This window comes from Strix uralensis, chromosome 8 (genome assembly GCF_047716275.1).
Source record: "Strix uralensis isolate ZFMK-TIS-50842 chromosome 8, bStrUra1, whole genome shotgun sequence".
Taxonomy (NCBI): domain Eukaryota; kingdom Metazoa; phylum Chordata; class Aves; order Strigiformes; family Strigidae; genus Strix; species Strix uralensis.
Genome location: NC_133979.1, coordinates 228,047 through 242,962, shown reverse-complemented (window position 1 = coordinate 242,962; position 14,916 = coordinate 228,047). Strand labels below are relative to the sequence as shown.

At 36.0% G+C, this 14,916-nt stretch overlaps 1 protein-coding gene across 12 annotated transcripts in view; it reads left to right on the top strand.

The window, feature by feature from the left end:
• The window catches only part of MSH4 (mutS homolog 4), a 33,331-nt gene that overhangs the window by 10,266 nt on the left and 8,149 nt on the right, over positions 1–14,916 (top strand). For 11 of the 12 annotated variants that reach the window (XR_012629793.1, XR_012629794.1, XR_012629791.1 and 8 more), the window contains exons 4-14: positions 218–328; positions 1,409–1,524; positions 2,158–2,331; positions 4,729–4,901; positions 5,685–5,752; positions 9,094–9,168; positions 9,590–9,654; positions 10,191–10,360; positions 12,896–13,032; positions 13,463–13,566; positions 14,395–14,519. Coding sequence is in view for 7 of the 12 variants with exons in the window: in XM_074875729.1 (XP_074731830.1) it covers positions 218–328; positions 1,409–1,524; positions 2,158–2,331; positions 4,729–4,901; positions 5,685–5,752; positions 9,094–9,168; positions 9,590–9,654; positions 10,191–10,360; positions 12,896–13,032; positions 13,463–13,566; positions 14,395–14,519 (1,318 nt within the window). In the remaining 5 variants the exon portion in view is untranslated. The remainder of the gene's footprint in view (positions 1–217; positions 329–1,408; positions 1,525–2,157; positions 2,332–4,728; positions 4,902–5,684; positions 5,753–9,093; positions 9,169–9,589; positions 9,655–10,190; positions 10,361–12,895; positions 13,033–13,462; positions 13,567–14,394; positions 14,520–14,916) is intronic. The other variant, XM_074875732.1, reaches the window with a different exon arrangement.

The window sequence follows — 14,916 nt, the reverse complement described above, 5'->3', positions numbered from 1 at the left end:
TTTTGTTTCATGTATATTTATATATATGTATCTATAGATACAGATAAATTTGACTCAGTGTGGAAGTTAGAAGAAAATTTGGTCTTTATTTACAAGGCTAGAACTGTGATTTTAAAATACAAGGATTCTATAATTCTTCATTGCTGCTTCATTATCATGTAAAATATTTTAGATTATATGTGGATTTTTACTGAATTATTTTGAATTTTTTGTTCAGGTTATTACTAAACTCAAGATTTTAACACCACTAGAAATAATAATGTCAAACACTGCTTGTGATGCAGGCAACACAACGAAATTGTTCAGTCTGATAACGGAACATTTCAAGGTAAGTTCTTAAATTTCATTCCCTATTTTAGAGTTCGTGTTGATCACTTCTATACGATTGGTGATTTGAGGGTTTTCCACAACTTCTGAAACCTTAAATGCAGTCAGATTTTGTGTTTCCGATGATTTTCAGGCCTAACTTTGCCATGGTAGAGAACAACCTAAATGCAGTTCCAATGCTGCTAGTTCTAATCCTGACAATTACAGACATAAGTATATTACTGATTAAAGGAGAAAGTTTTGAATTTGTGGCATTGAAGTAATTTGAGCAATACTGAACCTAGGATGAGATTCAGAGATGAAAAAGTCAAGCGTTTTCTTTTGCTGCTCCTTTTTTCTCTCAACCTGATAAATAAATGGGGCTAATGTATCACAGAATAGGAAACAGAGCACTGGCAGGGTAAAAGAGGGTGAGATTAACTAGTATATGTAATTTATGAGTAGTAAAGCCTCAGAACTTTTAAAAAGTTATATTAATTACTACTTGAATTGCTTCCATGTCTACACTGCTGATGGCTTTTTCACAAGTCATCTTCTACTTCGTGATCTCTCTCCTCTTTTTCTTGCATAAATCACTCGCGCATCACACAGATTCAGTTACGTTGACCTGCATATCTTTATTCCCTGTTTACCATTGAAGACTTGATAGTAATCCCTTGGGCTTAAACCATGGCAAGGGAAAGCTACAGTTTGAATGTGAGCATCGATACTATCATGAAAATAACTCTTCCTGAAAAGTCATCAATTTTAACCAAATCCAGGTTAAATTCAAAATTTGGAATAGCTAGTTCTTGAGAGGAAAAGCAATATCCAAGAAAAAGCCTATATGAATTTGCTCAAAACAGTAGTATGAGTCTTTTTATATGTACTCATCACCAGAGAGAAGGAAAGATGAGTGAGAGTGAGAGTCGTGTGGCTTGCATGTCCTCATAAGCTAGAGTGAATACTTCTACAAAGACAGATTGCTGAATCGGTAGATAGATTTTCTTGGAAACATATATCACTAGAAAAATAGAGAAGCCTGTATGATGAAAAACTGTCTAACACATTAAACTGTTTGCTTTTCCCCCCATCTTCACAGAATGTGACTTTTACAACTGTCCAAAGAAAATACTTCAATGAAACCAAGGGTTTGGAATACATAGAACAATTGTGTGCGTCTGAATTCAGCACAATTTTCATGGAGGTTCAGTCAAAGTATGTATAAATAAGGAAAAAACCAAACTGTGTCTAGATAAGTTTTTAACAGCTTTTTACATACTTAGTACACAAGTCTGTGGCTTGTTGCAAAAATTAGAAAGTCATAACAGAGCTGTTCTTTTATTTTGCTCTCCAGTGTTTCTGATATATCTAGAAACTTAAATAGAAAGCCCGTTACAGATGGGGTTTTTTGTTGAGTTTTTACAACTTTCCACTTTCTCGTTTTCATTCTTTCCTTAAAGATACAACTTAACAGCTATGATTGCCTGCCTTTCTGGCCACAGCAGATGTTTTCCTTGCACCAACAACTTTAAGTAGTTATACTTGGTGACCTGGGTCTTCATTTCAAGTCACATGTAACTGCTGAAATACATGTGTTCACAATACCAGCTGTTTAGTGTGGGCTGTCAAGTGTACAGAGACTCAAACATTCATGATTATTTGATGTACATGCATGTATGTACACTATACATGGGTTAGTGCATACTTAAAACATACTGCTTTTTCAGTGCTATCAGTTCCAGTAATTGTCAAGTAGAAGTGTGAGTGTGATTTCTGTAGTGCACCGCTTGGCTTTGTGGTATTTAAATAGCACTACTGAGCATTTATTAAAGATTGTTTCTTTCCAAGGTATTACTGTCTTGCAGCTGCTGCAGCTTTGCTAAAATATGTGGAATTTATTCAAAATTCAGTTTATGCTCCTAAATCACTCAAGGTGCGTTTCCAGGGGAGTGAGAAAACAGCTATGATAGATTCATCATCAGCGCAAAATCTTGAACTAGTAATTAATAACAGAGATTCTCGGTAAGAATATTTAAGTTTGCAAATTACACTTTTATAAAGTTGTATTTCACCAAGTTTCTTTAATGGTTGTGTCAAAGAGATGACCATTATATTTATTTCTGTATGACAGAACTATATACCATACAGAGCTTTTAAAAAAGAAATACTCAGAGAAATGCATTACAATTCAGCACAAAATTTCTAGCATAGGAAATCCTATAAGTGAATCGCAGGAAGAGATGATACATAGTCATCTTTACATTGATGTATATATTTTATTCAAACTTATAAATAATGCTGATGCAAAATTTCACAGATTGTGAAATGAAAGAGGCAACGTTTCTGTGCGAAGTTGCTTATGTTGGATTAAAATGCCTAGACTTTATTCATTTAACACAAGATAAACTCACCAGGCTCAAAAGGTGGTTTTGTTTTCCTTTATCTCTAAGGAATAGTGGCAAACAAAGTAATTTCTATAATATGATGGTCATGTGCAGTATGGTACTTGATTGCATGGTAATTCTCCCCAGTGGGAACAGTGCTTGGAGCACTTCCTTCACCAGCACTTCCTTCACTGCCTTCTAGGCAGAAGAAACTGCAAGGCTTACCTTCTCACTACTCTTACGCTTCAGGTTAGAAAGAGAAAGGCTTGGAACTTGCACTTTGCTGCCTGCCAAGTTCTGAGATCCACCTCTGTTTAGAAGTCCACTCATCGCCCTGCTATCAAAAGCGGACTCTGGAGATTCCTCACTCCAAGTATTTCCACTAGGAGAGATGTCATAGAATCATAGAATGGCTTCAACTGGAAAGGACCTCTAAAGATCATCTAGTTCCAACCTCCCTGCTGTGGGTAGGGACATCTTTGACTAGATCAGTTGTCCTTACCCTTCTGCCACTGCTCTTTTTTTTTTTCTTTTTTTTTAATATTTTGTGGGGATCACAGAGTACACAGATCTGTTCTTCAGAAGTGGGAGGTAACTGTCGTTTCTTTCTGTTCATCTGTCATGCTCTGCCCCCAGTTCCTTCCTGTTTGCTCCGTTGCTGCTTCTGTAACTGCAGGAGCCAGCCACTCGTAAGATTGGTACCCTCTGAAAGCTGATCCTAATTCCACAAGTGGTTTTGAGAGGAAGGAGGTCACAGGAGGAACTGAGCAACAGTGAACTGCTTTAAGATTCTCTTTTTTTTTAACATTATTGCTGCAGAATTTTTGCTGACCTAGTGACAAGTTTGAATCAGGCCACACACAGCTATTTCCATGGCATAGATCTTACCCCTGAAGCCTGGTTATAGATGTCTTTGTATCAGATATTAACAGGTAAAAGTTAATAGTACAGGCACGCACTGGAAACACCTAAATCAAGTTATGGTGCCAATAGTAATTCTGGAGGGACTTGTCTTTCTTCATTTACTGTATAGGGAAATGAGCCTTGTGAAGCCCTCAGTTGTTTAAAGGTAGGCAGTGTGGATACTACCCCAAATGTAGAGTTCCCTTTAAGTGTTGTCGTAAGTTGCATCTTATGGTGAATAAGTCCTTAATAAACCTGGTCTTGAATTTCCTCCTTTTTTAATTCTCTTGACTCTTGATTTGTTCTCTAATACCATGGTATTTCAGGAGTTTCTGTACCATATATTTTTATGCTGTTTGTTTTGTATACTTGTATCAGTTTTCTCCCTATTCAAGTTCTGTTTTCAATCAATATGCTTACATGGCCTCAGTGTTTTCACTGGCTGCCTTTCAAGCCAATAGCATTGAAGGTTTCTAAAACTGTTTAGGTATGTACTGGTTATAAACATTATAGACTGTTTATTTTAAACAGATACAATCACCCCTTAAGTGTGAGAGCCTGGGATGTGTAACATGTAAAAGCCATGAACACGAAAATAGTATTTATAAAGCAGAAACCCATTATTTGGCTCCTGTATTGACTGTCAGTTATTTAAAAAAATAAAATCAAAGCGTATTTCTCTCTTGGACTTCTAAATATTTTAAATAATTTTCAGAAATGTATTTTAATGAAAATGTTCTGATTAATATTTGATCTCAGATTATAATTTGTCTCCTTTCATAGGGTTAGTCTGTTTGGTTTTAATTAGTTCAATTGAGAGGGAAAATGTGAACTGCACCACTGCAGTAGGAGTGGAATACTGCTACAAAAAATGAGGCAAATACTGAGTACAAATGTATTCCTGTGCTTTGGAAAATGATATAATGAGGGCTAATATTACATTAAATTACATTAAATTACCTGACTTCCTAAACTGCTGTAGTTCATATAATATATATGGCAAATAGGGAGGTGCTAAGCATCCCAAAAGCATGCCTCAGATTTGTAGGATACTCTTACCTGAAAATGTCACTTGACATTTACCATCTTTATTTTTGTGAGTGTATTCTTTGCATCTGTTTTCTTTTCAAAGGAATGGCCACACGCTTTTTGGTGTCCTAAATTACACTAAAACTCCAGGTGGAAGTCGAAGACTTAGATCCAATATCCTGGAGCCACTAGTTGATGCTGAAACAATTAATACAAGACTGGACTGTGTTCAGGAATTACTCCAGGATGAGGAGCTCTTTTTTGGTCTTCAATCAGGTAGTAGTTTATCTTTTAATACATAGTATTATATTGCTTTTTAAACATTTTTTATAATCTGTGAAAGTATGCAGTGTGACTCAGTATGTTTGAAAAGTGTTTTTTTAAATGATTTGTCAGGTGACACATAGTGGACACGATTTTTTTCAAATAATCTTTATTATGATAGCAGTATTTTTCTCAAGTATTTCTCTAAGAAAAGTGAATTTCTCCGATAAAGTGAATAGAAGCTAGTGAGTCAATAGCTTTTTTGAAGAACTTGAGTTTTTCTCTTTACATCTACAGCTAAATATGCACTACATTTGAAGTATACAAGAATACATAATGTATACATTAAAAACAAAGGCATCATTGATGTGATACTTGTTGTGTATGCCTATTTTTTTTTTCCCATTGCTTCATAAAGCATAGTGGTCCAGACAAATGTAGAAAAAATACAATATCAGAGTATGAATTAGTCCACCTGAAGCTGGATCATGTAATCTTAATCTTTATGACAAGAGAAATAGGATTTGATCTAACAAAAAGAATATTGCTGAATTGATGTGTGTCCAGCTGTACAATAATCACTACATCTTAGGTATAGTAAGTATAGTTATGACAAAATAATTTAGATAGCAGCTATTTTTAGCCTGTTTTTTTTTCCCTGGTAAGTAATTTGTGAAGATGGAATGAGAGAAAAAGATTAGCATAAGTATTGCGAAGTAATTGTGTGCATTTAAAATAAAATAGATTTTGTTCAATTTCAGTTCAATTTCTGATCTGTTTGCTTTTGTTTTACAGTTATCTCAAAATTCCTGGATACAGAACAACTACTTTCAGTTTTGGTACAAATTCCAAAGCAGGATACAGTATGTTTTGAAATACACCTTAGATGATCAGTTATCTGGCTATATAACATGTAATATATAAATGTGATATCTATATAAATACACATAATGTGATAAGAAAAAGACTGCACCTTAAAAAGACATGGAATAATGTTATTGTAGATTGAGAGCGTATCTTCTTTTACAGCTGTAGAAGATTCTCATAGGAGAACGTTAGAAAAATTTGGGTTTGCTTCAGTATCACATTCATCTTAATTTATGCAAATTGACTTCCAAAAATGTTTACTTTTTCATCACTCCCCACCTTCATTCTTCATAAGTGTACGTCCTATTTGACAGTACTAGGATGAGAGAGAGGGATTTTCTTCACATCAGCGTAAAAGGAAAAAGTGTATAACAGAAACTTACTCTCTTATTTTTGGAGCGTCTTTCTTACTGGAAATGAAATAATTTCTTAGTTTTCATGTAATACAAATCAATAGAAATTAGTCTTTATTGCCTGAAAAATTATTTTGAAAAAGGTTCTTAAGAAGCACTCTGACTTTGCTAGCTGTGCTTATAATACAGTTCAACTTAAATCTGTATTCAGTTAAGTCAATTGTGTAAACGTACAAAGCTGAAAATGGGACTTACCTGTTAAACACAGACATTGTATGAGCTAAGGGCAACTTTCTCATGCGGGAGTTGTTTCCTGTGAACAACCACCATCTTACAGAAAACAATATACTCACTTGACAGCATAAGCAGTACCAAATGAGACAGAAGTTTCCCTTGCACTGACTGTTCCCATAAGCAGAGAACCTTTCTCGAGCACACAGAGGGATACCTGGGCTATGAATGGTGTCTGGAAGTCCCTTCTCTCAATTTGAGCCATGCTTCTCTCTTAACCTTTGAATAAGTAATGCATTGGAGAATTGATTACTCTTGAATTTTCTCAGGGTCCTGTCTTGCGGATTAAGAGAGTTCCCTGCTCTTACCTGTTACCTTAAGTCGCACATCTTACAAGGTGGACCAAAATGAAATGCAGATAAAAGCAATTATTCATAAAAGCATAAGTAGACAATAAAGCTGTAAATGCTTACAAGAACATCGTTTAGTTGAAAGACAAGCAATACTTTTATCTGCTTATATTAAGGCTTCAGCAGGAAGGTGTTTTATCCCTTACCAACTTGACAGTGGCAGCCATGGTTTCAGTCTGTGCGAGTGCCTTATGCCTCATGTTGCATCCATTAGAGTGCATTCAGGAACTCGATGAACAGAGAAAGCTTCCATCACAGATCACCTTTGGGAGAATTACTGAATATACTTTCAGATTCAAGTTCCTTAGAACCCCTCTTTCCTCCTTAGTATTTGTAGCGAATTTGCCCTTTGAAGTCTTTTAGGAGCTCGAGACAGATTTAATCTTTTGCCTTGAAAATCACACGGTAACATTTTTAATCAGGAGATAGTTGTGATTAATTAAACTAAGGTTTCTCTTCCTTCAGTGTGCCAGTGTGTTTTTGTTAGACTGGAGGTCAGCTCTTTTTAAGTAGTCTGTAAATAAAAATTACTGAAGTGGTGTAAAAGCTTTCTCCCTCCTAGTGACTATTAACATGTTTCAAAGAAAGATTTTTTTTTTATCAGACCTTGCCTCGTATATCAATCTGTATGTTAACACATGTAATACAAATATTAAAACAGGATAAATACATGTAGCTTACTACTGGATCTTGGTTGAGACGAGGCACAACAGTTAACCACAATGAGCTTGAGATAACTGAACCTCAACTTTTTTCTACTAAGCATATTGTAACCATTCCATCATACGTTACATTTGCCTACTGTACTTGAGTAGGATATTTCCGCCAGTGCTTCTGAGGCTTATGCTTGTCTGCTGACTAACCTGCTTAGATAAATTCCTTGTCTAATGCCAGTTAAAGGAATCAGGTACAGACTCCAGCAGGACTGTAGTAAATGCAGATAAATCTCTTTAATGTCATATCCAAAAAGCTGAATGTTTATTGCCCTCTATTTCCTTGTAGAGATCTGTAACGGGAATGAAGGATCAGCTGTATGACTAAAACTGTCAGACTGGATGCCTTTATGTACACAGGACCATGTACACCAAACTTTTAATTGCAGTGTTTTCAATCTTGACTGGCTCCAGTATAGCAGAGCTTACTATTCATGCAACAGACGTGTTCATTCAAGTGCTAACTCGGTTGCTTTTATCAAATGCTAGATTAACCTATTCAGTATGTTCCACTCCCACTATCCATAAATATTTTCATTGCAAAATGTTCCACCAGTCCACAGATGAGGCGCTCATCTGAAAGTCTACAGTTTCAATCACTAGAAGTGTGGGTGGTATGTTCAACGTATGTATTCTCTCATTCTAAGGAGGACTGTCAACTAACAATCTTGCTGAGATGTGTTACTTGAAAAATTGTGTCATCAGTAAAATCAAGCACTTCCTCTTATGAAATCTGCATATATAAGCAAATTAAAGGTATCTGGACAAACAAAACTCCACAGATTTCTGTAAAGACCCTCTTGTCTCAATCATGAAAGATCCTCAGAAGTTGGATGAACATCCAACTTCTGGTGGAAATGAGGACCACCTGCTCTGGATTACTTGGTCACCCATCTGAAGAACAAAATTCAGTAGATTCTGTGCCTGATGAAGTTCCAGACGTGTGACAGATTGATTCCTTCTCTCAGAGGGAGGAGGTGCCAGTATTTTTGGTTTAAATTAATTTCCAGGAAGTACAAAAGTTAAACCAGGGCTGATCCACTGACATAGCACTTAAATCTGTAGGACTTAAGTCTCTAGCACAAAACCAAAGTCAACTGCTTCTCTGAATCATCATGCTTTACGTATCAGAGTGACTGCAAACAAATTAATTGCAGATGCAGTAAAGGATTGGCTTGCATTTTAGTCATTAATGAATAATAAAGAAGTAACATCATATAGAAGAGTTATTGACTATGGTGGTATTCATTAATTTTTTCTCTTTGACCCTAAAATGCAGCATGTACAAAGATCCTACAAGCTATGTAGAGCTTGTATAGAGCTATGTGTATGTAGAAGACCAAAAGAAGTTTTCATGGCTTGGGTTAGCAGAGTGTTCTCAGAGTCAATCGTTATCAGTGCAGACCTGTGAAAATATGAGCTACTGGTGGGAAAACTATCACAGTAGGCAACATAAAACTCAGATAAACATTTTTTTATGCAGTTACACATGGAGTTGTTGAAGTGAACTTATAAAGTATTTTAGCAATAAACCTGTTACAGATAACAGTATGAGTTCTGCTAGTTCTTAAGTACTTTTTTAAACAGGCAGACATACAAACACTCCAATATTTGTTAAATTTTCCAACAGGTTAAAACTGCTGAATCAAAAATAACTAATTTAATCTACCTGAAGCATACTCTAGAACTTGTGGAGCCTCTAAAAGTAAGCTGTCTCTGTCATTTTTTTTTTTAATAAAGTACGGACCGTTTTGTCCTTATTTTTATATAGTACAGTCTGTTAAATTTCATAGACTATAGACTAGAATATCTCAAGTTGGAAGGGACCGATAAGGATCATCAAGTCCAAAAAAACATTTTATGTCTTGCAGAACACAGTACTGCCGACATAGTCTGTTAATTCTTAAGCCAATTGAAAATACGTGTTTGAGTCTAATACTCTTAAGAACTGAATTCCTACCATTACCTGAATAATTGGTTTTATAACAAACATTTAACTGAAACACCTGCTCAGATTCTGTAAGATGCTTATGCAACCGCTAATAAGCCTCAGTGAATCTAAGAACTTTCAGTCCTTTAAAAGAGCTACTAAAAGAAGTAACTGCTCATGTCCATTTTTTCAACAGGCTGCTTTAAGTAGCTGTAACACACCGCTGCTAAAGGCTTATTACAATTCTCTTGAAGATACAAGGTATTTATCATAATACTTTAGCTAGTATGCTAGAATCTCTCATCTTTCTTAAGAATGTCTGTAAGATTAAAGATGTTGCATCTTTACTTATTTGTAGTTATAGGTATAGCTCAATTCTTTTGTGTAAAAGCTGATTTTACTTGTCAAAAATTGTAATTTTCAACTAACAAATAAATACAGGGAGAAAAGCAAACCAGAAAGTTAGCTATGATGCTGCAATTGCTGATGAACTGCACTCCATTAGAAATAATTCTGCTTTCCTAGAGTCTTCATAATAATGCAGAAATCAACTGTTGTGTGCATATTTGAGAAATAATCTATATCTCCTGAAGATTTGAATGATATCTTTGGTCAGACTTGGGTGTAGTCATCTTCATTTTGAGGCAAAAATAGACATGAAATTTAGTGTTTGGTTTTAACAGTAGATAATTTGCTTCAGTTATTTGTAATACTCTTATTTGTAATTTTGGGATGATATTGCAAATAAAAATCGTAAAGTATTATGTAGCAAATTAACAATACAACTAATATTGCAGATTTGGAATAATACTTGAAAAGATTACAACTGTAATTAATGATGATACAAGGTACACAAAAGGATGTCTGAGTATGAGGACCCAGAAATGCTATGCTGTTAAGCCTAACATCAATGAATTCCTTGACATAGCTCGTAGAACATACACAGAAATTGTTGATGACATAGCAGGTATTTCTAAATCAAGATTTTTATTTATTTGGAGTTCAAAGTACATTGCACCTGGCATATAGAAGCCATATAGGCATACATGTTGTAAACTTCTCATATGTAAAAAGTATTTATTAGTAGTATAAACTGATTGTCATTGATAAGTAACTGAAGTACTTTTGAGATACATACTAAGATTCTCATTTTGTTGATAAAAGCTGTTTTATTTTAATGAAGTTGAACTATATTTTGATTCCTATATTTAAAACTCTGTTGCTTATACTTATCCTCTGAAAGTACAAAAAAGTTAAAGTAACATAACAGAAATATGCCCACTAAGACATTCTATATAAAACATGTAAATCTTTGGTTTAGCTTCTTAAATATAAAGAACAGGTATTTTAATTCAAGCAGTCTTGATCTATCTGTGGACTACTTTTTAGCCAAGCTATTAAGAGTTGGAAAATACGAACAGAAATAATTTTAGCATAATCTCTGTTACTGTGCTTTAGTAACCTTCCTGTTTTTCATTAAGTCAAAATAGAAGAAAAAAACTTACCTTCTGGAATGGATCTCCTTTTTTTTTTAGTATAAAATGTTGATTTCTAGCTAAAGGACCATCTTCTTAGTTTACTATATAATTGGAAACTTAAAAGAGCATCAGAAACTGCTGCATCAGTCATATGTTGTGAGCTTCCTGTTTCTTTTTTGTCTTCCATTCTACATAGTACACAGTGAAAAGTAAAGAGGCTGGTTTTTATTTCCTAAACCTTCCAAAATTTGGTACGGTCCTCCACAACATCCTTGTTGCTAAACTGGAGAGAGACGGGTTTGACGAATGGAGTAAGGAATGAGAGATGGATATGAGATGGATAAGGAATTGGCTGGATGGCTGTATGCAAAGAGTTACAGAAAATGGTTGTGGAAACCAGTAATGAGTGGTGTCCCTCAAGGGTCCATACTAGGACCAATACTGTTTCATGTCTTCATCGATGACGTAGACAGTGGAATTGAGTGCACCCTCAGCAAGTTTGCAGACAACACCAAGCTGAGTGCTGGAGTTGATTCACTAGAGGGAGGGGATGCCATGACAGGCTTGAGGAGTGGGCCTGTGTGAACCTCTTAAAGTCCAGCAAGGCCAAGTGCAAGGCCCTGCACCTAGGTTCAGGGCAATCTCCAGTATCAATATAGGCTGGGGGATGAATGGATTGAAGAGAAGGTCTTGGGGATACTGGACTTGGGGGTACTGGTGGACAAAAAAATTGGACATGAACTGGCAATGTGTACTCATAGCCCAGAAAGCAAATTGCGTCCTGGCCTACATAAGAAGCAGCACGGCCAGCAGGTTGAAGGAGAGGATTCTCCCCCTCTATTCTGCTCTGCTGAGACCTCACCTGGAGCACTGCATCTAGCTCTGGGTTCCCCAGCACAAGAAAGACATGGACCTGTTAGGGTCCAGAAGACGCCACAAAACTGGTCAGGGGGTAGGAGCACCTCTGCTGTAAGGACAGGCTGAGAGAGTTGATGTTGTTCAGCCTGGAGAAGAGAAGGTTCTGGGGAGTCTTTCAGTATGTAAGGAGGACTCGTAAGGAGGGAGAAAGACTTTTTTTTTTTTTACCAAGGCCCATATTGACAAGACAAGGGGCAATGGTTTTAAACTGAAAGAGGATAGATTTAGGTTGGACGTAAGGAGGAAATGTTTTGTGATGCGGGTGATGAGATGCTGGAACAGGTTTCCCAGAGAAGTTGTGGATGCCCCATCATTGCAAGTATTCAAGGTCAGGTAGGATGTGGCTTAGAGCAACCTGATCTAGTGAAAGATGTCCCTGCCTGTGGAAGGGGGGATTGGATTAGATGATCTTTAAAGGTCCCTTCCAGCCCAAACTATTCTGTGGTTCTATATCCAGAATGTCCCAAGTTGCTACTCTACATTGTGAGTGGTTGGAACACGAGGGTGGACAAGCTTAGAGCAATGAGCAGCAGGGAAACACCAATGAGTAACTCCATCCTTTCTTATCACAGGAGTGCTACTCTATTACCCTCTTTGCAGTATTCAGAATGATGTCCATGATTTAACAGTACATACTCTTCTGTCATCTAACAGTTACCCGCATACGGTATCTTCTCAGCTAGGAACAAGATGGATTTAAGGGGCAGATTAGAAATGTAGAGCATTACCCTCAGTCTGGGGAAAGAAGATGGCTTAGAATCATGAACTGGTTAAAAACTGAGTCCCTAGTCTACAGTTCATATTGTGTCTACTGACACTAAGTGCTTGAGCAAACTTTCCGTAGTTAGGCCCACCTGGGATGATTCCCCACTGGAATTTTTTCCCAATAGCTTTATGCAGCCAGATTTGTTACATTAATATGTTACTTAAATAACTCCCTGGACACCCACCTCTAAGGCCTTTTGCCATGTTTCCTCTTACCTGACGCATTCAGTGCCTATAAATCACATTAACAGTATGCATCGTCGTACCAACACAAACACGTATGTGTGTGTATGCACATGAATATATGTAATTTGGATCAAATCTTTATTTGTGGTATGTAGGTATGATAACACAGCTCGCAGAAAAGTACAACCTACCAATGAAAACAAGTTTCAGCTCTGCCCGTGGATTTTTTATCCAGATGAATGCTGATTGTGCAACATTACCCAATGGCCAACTTCCTTCAGAATTTACAAAGGTATCTGTACTAGATGTTTTTTCATAATATGTTTGTATACTTAATGTCTATAAAATGTGTAATACATTAAAAGTACACATTATACAGTAATTTAAGCAACAATTAAAATAATTTCAGTGAAGATACCTAGAAGTAAATGAAGGTATAATTGGTATGTTTCTATAACTGCCCTATTTCTAGTTACACTTAATACAGTCAGAAATGTGCAATTACATGCAGTTATGTTGTGTATAAATATGAAGTTGTATATCTTGCTGGTAACTGCATTCTCTTATATGGATTTTTCAGAAAAAATTATATGGGAGGAATTAAATGAGGCATTGTTTTTTCCACTTTATTTCCACTGTATTGTTCCCAGTTAGCTTTTAAGAAACTGTTTTTGTTTCTGATAATACAACAAGTTCTTATTGTTGGTTTGAATTCCCTGTAGATCACTAAAATGAAAAACACATATAGCTTCACTTCAGCAGACTTAATAAAAATGAATGAGAGATGTCAGGAGTCTCTGAGAGAAATATATCACATGACCTACTTGTAAGACTATTTAAAACTTTAATATTTGCTAACTACATTTGTTTTGTCCAAGTAACAGCTCATTACATGTCTTCTTAAAGCTATGTTTCTGTTAAGTTATGGCTACTTACAGAAATAATCCAGAGCGACGCTGATCAAGTGTACTTCCCGAAACAAAAAAAAAACCACCACAAAGTGTGTATTGTATTAAACGTGATTACAAATATATAGGCATTTATTAATAAGGGTGGCCACCATATTTGTTAGATTTTTGTGGGTGAATTATCTACGCAAAATGACACAATGAATGCATTAGTTTTGTAATGTGCTATCGTTACTTTCAATCAGTTCCTTGCATTTACAGTAGAACTGTCTATTTCTGTATTTTGTCCTTACTGCATGTCATGTTGCTCTGCTCTCTATTTCAGAAGACTTACTAAGTGTAATGTTGCATGCCAATTTTATGGAAATTCTTTCTAGAAACCATGTGGGGTTTTTATTAACATGAAGGCCTGAGGGAATTAGAGTCGCATGTGACATGTTAATAAAACGTACTTGATTCCATAGCTATATTTTTAGTTAATTCTCTTTGTGAAGCTTTCTTATGAGCTGTTGGTATTTGAGCTATGTGTCTCGTGTCTGATAGCAGAATTTGATCTGAGATGATGGTATAAGAACTTAATTTGCTTCAAAGAAATTTATTCATTTGCTTGTATCTGGCAGAGGTGATTGCATTTTAGGACTAAACTCATGTATGGATTATGAACAGTATTAACTTCCTTTATTTCTGTAAGTTGTATAAAATGACAGTATGTACTGTGCAACAACTAAATCAGTGTCTTATTTCAGAGTAGTGTGTAAACTACTGAACGAGATCTATGAACACATCCATTGCCTGTACAAGCTGTCTGACATTGTGTCAATGCTGGATATGCTGCTTTCGTTTGCCCATGCCTGCACTCTTTCTGATTATGGTAAGTTTCTTCTTTGATTCTGTCATGGGCCAGGTAAAGACCCTCCTGTTGGAGAATATCCAGGCTGTTTTTTCTACTTTTCCAATTGCTAAGCCCACGTCATTTATTTTTCTGGGTCTTGGTAGGCTCTAGGTGGGTGTCTCTGCTCTATCATTGCCCATTTTGTGCTGATGTTCTTTCTGTTTCCTTTTATTGAAATTACATTCTGACATTCAGCTGCTGTAAGCCTTCATAGCCAGTTTTTTCAAGATAGCCGGTTTAAGCATATTCTGTTTAAAAGCATGAAGTCTGTGAACATTCTGAGTTTAAAGGGCACAAGATAATATAAGCAGATCAACATTAAGTATATACCGTAAAATAAAATATGTGGCTACGTTTATTTGTCTGCTTCAATTTC